At 33.3% G+C, this 7698-nt stretch overlaps 1 protein-coding gene across 1 annotated transcript; it reads left to right on the top strand.

Moving 5' to 3' along the window:
• Positions 1–818: 818 nt before the first annotated feature.
• On the top strand, positions 819–6395 carry sypl1 (synaptophysin-like 1). The gene is made up of 5 exons (XM_058773324.1): positions 819–1339; positions 2358–2476; positions 3497–3701; positions 3817–4008; positions 5567–6395. Exons 1-5 carry the CDS (start codon positions 1268–1270, stop codon positions 5696–5698), a joined length of 720 nt encoding a protein of 239 aa, XP_058629307.1. The 5' UTR covers positions 819–1267; the 3' UTR covers positions 5699–6395.
• Positions 6396–7698: the final 1303 nt, after the last annotated feature.

Raw genomic sequence — 7698 nt, 5'->3', positions numbered from 1 at the left:
TATTTTCAACTAAAAGCATTACAAACTGATCAGCATTAGACTGATTCATTCGTAATTTTGTTTAGTTGCAGTGTCTGCAGATACCCAAATTATACTTTTCTGCCCCAGAACAGTTAGCTAAACATTTTTAAAAATGTCTTAAACAAAACACCAACATCCTTTTATTATTTACAAGTAATTAATCTATAATATAAATTCTGAAAATATTTCAAAATAATTATTAAAGTATAATGAATATGAAATATATAATAACTGCAAATACATATAATAAATATAAGTGGTTAAAAATATTTATACAGTACTTGTTTCGTCATGTAGTATAACAATACTAAAACTGCTCCAGCAGCAAGCTGTTGCTACAGTAATTTCACAGTGGTATCTAACTTTTGTGGAACTAACTGTTATATTTATTTATATATATATATATATATATATATATATACACACACACACACACACACATACATACTGTACACACATACATACACACACACACACACACACACACACACACACTTAAATGAGAAGAATACTTATTTTTAGACCATAATATTTTGTCATGTAATATTATGTATGATGTGTGATATACACATACATATGTAAATACTTATTTTTCAGACTGAACTGAAATCGCTCCAGCAGAACTGTTGTTACCGTAATTTCCTTTAAAGGACTTAACGCACTTTGTAATAAAACGTGTGGTTAAAATGCTGCTTAAATGTGTACGTATACACTGAAATTATAAAAAGAATACTTATTTTTAGACCACCATAATTCGAAAGTCATTCAAATGACAAGTATCATTTTCGGGTGAACTGTTCCTTTAAGAGACTTAAGTTTATAACGGAGCACAGGAATGTAGAGAATCCATCTCTAGCGTCTCTCAGAATCATATGACTGAAATATTGTTCGCTGGACTCCTGAACGCGCTTCATTGACTTATTAGAGAATAAACTTTCGAAACTATCGCCTTGTGATGATGACATATACTGGAAACACGCGCCAGATGCATATAAATCAAATCTATTACGAAATACCCTTTGTTGTCGGATAGGATCAAATCAAATCTACCGTGCAAACCAGAAACTCTGTTTCTATCCTCATCTGGTTTTACTCTGGTTTCCTCGCGGGGGAGGAGCAGCATCATTTACCACAGAACCACGTCACTCTGTCAAACTTGCAGTTTTTTTTTTATGAAAAGTTGAGCCAGCGAGACTCGAGCCCCTACTTTTTTCTTCCTGGAGGATATCTGGGTCGGTGGGGAGAGATGCAGACGGGATTTAGATTAAATTTGACCCCCGTTAAAGAGCCTTTGGGTTTTGTGAAAGTCGTGGAGTGGGTAAGTAAGAAAATGTTGAGCACGTTTTCCAGTTTTACTTCATAAGGAGGGCAAAGGCCTGGTTGAAAACGCATTTACAACAATGCTTTATTCCATGGAAAATCCATCTAGATTAAACATTTTTAGTCCCAACTACTAGTAGGCTACTTGTAGGTTTAGTACTTAATGCAAAACACAGAGTATCTTTACTGAGTAATGCAGGTTGCATACTTATCTTTTTCATTAATTTATTTGAATTTATTATTTACTTTTTAAACATTCCTATTCCTCATGCATGCTCGAGTGCATACTAAGAAATACTGAAATGTGTGTTCATTTTACAATTCAAACAATGCTGATAATATATTATAAAATATATATAATGATAAAGTCTTAAATGCAATAATAACAAAATATACAAAAAGAAGCATTCACTTGTCCTCTCTCAGACTTTTGGACCCCTTGCATGTATTTTTTTTTTTATTTATTTTTTTGCATAAAATGCACATTCCCTTCACTAGCAACTCAGCATGTCTTGAGTTTTCTTTAGCCACCTACTTGCATGAAGTTCCTCCCCTTCTTTATTTCCTCAAAGGAATTTGTTATTGGCAGGGAAAATGGAGTTACTGACTCAGCTGTTGTTGTCTATAAAGCATAAATCCAAAAGTGGGACAGATGAGAAGTTTCTCTGTTTTGTTTAAATTGCATCTTGAGAATGAGTTGGCAAACAGGATGTATCATGCAGCGAAACTAAACATCTGGTTTTGGAAAATGAGCTTGATGTTAGCCGTGAACAGCAGGTCTTCATTTAGCTTCCAAGGGTTAAACACAAACCGTGAGGCAATCAAGGTTAAAACTGAGCACAAAATCAGATTAGTATGTCAGATGATTCATGAACGCGGGCGGTGAAGAAAGCTTATTTCATGGTGAACTCTGCGGTGCATCCTCAGGTTTGTGCATGTAGGAAACTGAAGACGTGTCTGCATGCTTCTGTTGTTTGCACAGAGCGTTTCATACATAATGCTCTGGTTTTCTCCAGCTCATGGCTGTGCTTGCATTCGGGACCTGTGGAGGATATAATGGCAGAAATGTGGTTTCCATATTCTGTGGTGGAAGCATCAATGAAACTCTCAGTGCCACTTTCACCTACCCATTCAGGTTTGGCCCAGTTGCACTCTGAAACTGACAAGTAAAACACTGGATGAAATGTGAAATTGTGGGGTAGAATGACTGTAGGTAACATACTCCAATAATCTTTTTGTTTACAACTTTTTACAGTGTAATATAAACTCTTTCCAGGGTTATTTTTATTTACTAAAACGTAAAAAAAAAAGAAGAATTGGATAATTGAAATAAAGCTGAAATAAAATAAATCTAAGGTGAAAAGTTTAAACTAAATAAAAAATAGATATGAAAAACATAACAATTACTAAAAACTGAACATATAAAAATAAAACCTAATTCAAAATATTAAAGGAGTAGTTCACCCAGGAATGAAAATGTACTCATTCTCAGGCCAAGATGTAGATGAGTTTTTCATCAGAACAGATTTGGAGAAATGTAGCATTCCATCACTTGCTCATCAATGGACCCTCTGCAGTGAATGGGTGCCGTCAGAATGAGAGTCCAAACAGCTGATAAAAACATCACAATAATCCACACCAGTCCAGTCCATCAGTTAATTGTGAAGTGAAAAGCTGTGTGTAAGAAACAAACCCATGATTAAGACGATTTTAACTTCAATCCATTGCTTCCAGCTAAAATAGGAGTCCTCTTTTCATATAATTGCTTTTTCCAGGGAAAAAATGTTTACAAGCTAAACACAGTCCAAAACTTTTCTAAACAAATATGTTGGTGGATTTTGATGTTGGAGGAAAATAAGAGATGGGCTTTTTCACTGGAGGAGCATTATGACGAATTATGGACTTTGGCCGGAAGCGAAGGTTTGAAGTTAAAACGCCTTAATGATGGATTTGTTTCTTACAAACATGCAGCTTTTTTGCTTCTCAAGATGTTAATTGCTGGACTGGAGTGGTGTGGATTATTGGGATGTTTTTATCAGCTGTTTGGACTCTCATTCTGACGGCACCCATTCACTGCAGAGGATCCATTGTTGAGCAAGTGATGGAATGCTACATTTCTCCAAATCTCATCGTGTTTTTATACGTTCATTTGCAGGTTAAACCAGGAGCTGCTGGTGGAGAACAACACCACTCTTTGCAATCGCACAGTTCCTGCAACCCATCTCGTAGGAGACTCCTCGTCCTCGGTGGAGTTTTTCGTGGCTGTGGCCGTCTTGGCTTTTCTCTATTCAATGGTGGCTCTGCTGGTCTATCTGGGCTACATGCATGTGTACAGAGACTCAGACTTCGGCCCTATGTTTGTGAGTACGCAACTGGCAGATGAGCTTGAAGTTTGCATGCAATATGCATTTGAATATCATGACGCAGATGCTTTTAAGGGAAAATTCTGTTTCTAATATTTGTGTCTTTATCTAGGATTTTGTGCTGACAGCAGTCTTTGCGTTCCTGTGGCTGGTGTGCTCGTCTGCATGGGCTCGAGGTCTGCAGACGGTGAAGGACGCCACCAGTACGGCTGGCATTGAATCCACTCTGGCGCTCTGTACTGACAGAGATGTCAAATGTGAAGTCACTGATTACGCCAGCATGCGCTCGCTCAATATATCTGTGGTAAGAAATTGCACTAACCAATCAACTGTATTTCTTTACTATTTATTATCATGCTGATTATCAATTTCTTAACTAGTTTTAGTTAAAACTAAAACTAAAAAAATAACAAAATAACTAAAATATAATAAAATACCTAACTACATAATACTACTATTGTTAGAAATTGCAACAAAATTAAAATAGAAATATAAACTTTTGAACTGCGGGTTTCGTCTGGTCAAAGGAGAACTGGCCCCCCGACTGAGTCTGGTTTCTCCCAAGGTTTTTTTCTCCATTCTGTCACAGAGGGAGTTTTGGTTCCTTGCCGCTGTCGCCTCTGGCTTGCTCAGCTGGGGACACTTCATTTCTAGCGATTATCGCAGATTTGATTGCACAGATATTATTTAAACTAAACTGAGTTAGACAATGACATCTCTGAATTCAATAACGAAATGCCTTTAACTGAAAATTGAGTGTTTAATCTTATCATTATACATAACTGACACTCTAATTTGATACTGTTAAGTGCTTTGACACAATCTGTATTGTTAAAAGCGCTATATAAATAAAGGTGACTTGACTTGACTTAACATCCCCAAAAAAGGTACATACCCCTAACATAGTGATGCAATATTAAAGACAATGTTAAGCTGAATTTGCAATGCATTTAACTTCCTTAATTTCTAATTAAAATGAAAAGGAACTTTATTCCCTGGCATTTGGTGCTTTTTAAGTATGTACTGTACACTGGACCAAGAATTTGGAATAATAGAGATTTTTAAATGTTTTTGAAAGAAGTCTCTTCTGCTCAACAAGGCTGCATTTATTTGATCAAAAATACAGTAAAATTATGAAATATTATTACAATTTAAAACAACTGTTTTCAATTTGAATATATTGTAAAATGCATTTTTTTCCTGTGATGTAAAGCTGAATTTCCAGCATCATTACTCCAGTCTTCAGTGCCACATGATCCTTCAAAAATCATTCTAATATGCTGATTTGCTGCTCAAAAAACATTATTATCAATGTTGAAAACAGTTGTGCTGCTCCATATTTTTACAATTATAGTACAATTAAAAAAATAACTTTTATTCTCCAAGGATGCATTAAATTGTTCAAAAGTGAGAGGAAAGACATTTATAATGTTGCAAAAGATTTCTATTTCAAACAAATGTGAACTTTCTATTCTATTAATCAGAGAACCCTTAAAAAAAAAAAATATATATATATATATATATATATGTATGTATGTATATATTACGGTTTCAACATTAATAATTATCATGTTTCTTGAGCAGCAAATCAGCATATTAGAATGATTTCTGAAGCATCATGGGACACTGAAGACTGGAGTAATGATGTTGAAAATTCAGCTCTGCATCACAGGAATAAATTACATTTTAAAACATATTCAGATTGAAAACAGGCATTTTTAGATTGTAATATTATTTCACAATTTTACTGTATTTTCATCATATAAATGCAGCCTTGGTGAGCAAAAGAGATTTTCCAATTATTCCAAACTTTTGACCCTGAGTGTATATTATAAATAACTGACTCCAGACTTCATTTTCAGATATTTGGTTTCTTGAATCTCATCATATGGGTTGGGAATGCCTGGTTTGTGTATAAGGAGACGCGCTGGCACTCTCAGAAGGTCAACGCTCAACAAGCGGCAGGACGGGGTCCAAATCCAGCACCCATCTAAACAATTACCCCACAGCATAACAATGCCCACCGTAGCCTTTATGAAAAACACACAGTAACAGTTTATGCTTTATGCAGTTTGTCCGTAAGATCAATAATCATATGACTGTCGTGTTAATTTGTGACATTGCTCTCTTCTCCTTTTCTGTTTTAATATCTTTTGATTTCTTGTGTACTTGGAAGAAAATCTTTTTTTTTTTTACCTTGGTTATATTTTATTAGCATGCTTTTTTGAATTTTTAATGGAAATGCAACATGTTTTGAATGTACTATTACAATATATTTTACTTTTATGATCTATTTTTTGTCCAATCAAGTATAAAAATCTTGAAAACAATTGTTTAGTCAACCTCTGTATGTTTAAGTGTTACACAGCATCATTTCTGTGTATTTTTGCATTTAAAAATAGCAGTTTCTACTTTCTTACCAAATTTGGCCGTTTTTATGCAGTATTAAGCTGCAGCCGCATTTTTAATGGTGCTGGAGTTTTGTTTAGGAAGGTGTTCTCTCTTTTCTTGTTCGTTCTTCTGTTTCTTTAGGGAAGCATTGTTCTCCTGCCACTGAAATGTCATTTTTTTGATGAATAAATCTGACTGTGAAATGCACGTGGTAGTGTTTGTATACATGCAGGACTTTGTGCTTCTGTGCGATTTCTTACCCAAATAAATGCTGGCTTCCTTCTGGTATAATGGCGCTTTTGTTTGCCGGCTCATCCTGTGACTTCACTGATCAGCATTTGTCAAAAGAACAAACAAAACATTATCTGGAGCGATAGCCTTGGGCTGAATGCATTCAAGTGTCAAAAGAGTTTTTCATGTCCTACAGGTGATCAGACACTCATTACTATCTCTGGCCTGTTTATTTCACATATTCATCATATCTCAAATGATTTTTTGTGTCGTGGTTGTGCATTTAGTGCAGGATGGGTGGGTTGAGTTCAGTCTTTCAGCCTGTAGTACATTACTTTAAATAATAAAACTAAGTAGTGTGCATGTATTTACTGCACTACAGCGGGACCCGCTGGCGATGATGAGACGATGACTTTCTCATAACAGCTGCTTGTGTAACGAAACATGACACATTAAATTATTGGCATTAGTCCCAAGTTATTTACCTACAGGATCACAAAAAATCTGCGCCTGAATGATAACAAAACTAAAGCCCACACTATGTGAGGATGACAATTAAAACATCATCGATAACTGTTTTAAAAAAAAAGGCATTTTAGTCTACTATTACTGTCATAATCAATAATAACTAGTAGTAATAGTTTTTAGGAATGTGTTAATTATATTTTATGTAAACAATAACATGTTTAAACATCAATTTAGTAATTATAGAATCAATAATAATAGTAGTAATAATAATAATTATTTTAATTACATTTTACATTTATTACATTTATTAGTAGTAGTAGTATTACTAGTTACTAGTATTATTACTAGTTGTTGAAGATAATAATAATAATTATTATTATTAGTAGTAGTAGTAGTATGATTGTGATTATTATTAGTTGTATTAACTGTTGATTATAAAATTAATGACATTTTATTGCTTAATAAATTACTTAATATAACAAATATTAAATAATATATTAATTAAATAAATACAAATAAAAAGGTACAATTAATGTAAATAATAATAATTATTATTATTATCGTCATTGTTGGTATTAATTGTTGCTATTAATTACATTCATAATTATTTTTAATGATTAATTTAATGAATGTATTAATATATTCATTAATATTTATTTATATACAAACAATAAAATTAGATTAACTTATAATCAAAGTATTACCAACAGCAACAACAACAATAATAATAATTATAATATTATTATCATCATCAACTTGTAATAATAGTAATAAGCAGTAATACTACTAATAATGTTATTACATTATTGTATTAATTATTGCTAGTAATTACATTCATATTAATTAATTATTCATTTCATGACTGTATTAATTAATATGTATGTTACATAAACAAAAATATGTC

Source organism: Onychostoma macrolepis, chromosome 04 (genome assembly GCF_012432095.1).
Source record: "Onychostoma macrolepis isolate SWU-2019 chromosome 04, ASM1243209v1, whole genome shotgun sequence".
Taxonomy (NCBI): Eukaryota; Metazoa; Chordata; class Actinopteri; order Cypriniformes; family Cyprinidae; genus Onychostoma; species Onychostoma macrolepis.
Note: the sequence above shows the minus strand (reverse complement) of the source record. Positions and strands in the feature narration are given on the sequence as shown.

Bases quoted from the DNA above. Each gene is read 5' to 3' on its own strand.
- sypl1 (XM_058773324.1), top strand. From the start codon at position 1,268: ATGCAGACGGGATTTAGATTAAATTTGACCCCCGTTAAAGAGCCTTTG. The intron at 1,340-2,357 runs GTAAGTAAGAAA...GGTTTTCTCCAG, and splicing joins TTGTGAAAGTCGTGGAGTGG to CTCATGGCTGTGCTTGCATT. The intron at 2,477-3,496 runs GTTTGGCCCAGT...GTTCATTTGCAG, and splicing joins ACTTTCACCTACCCATTCAG to GTTAAACCAGGAGCTGCTGG.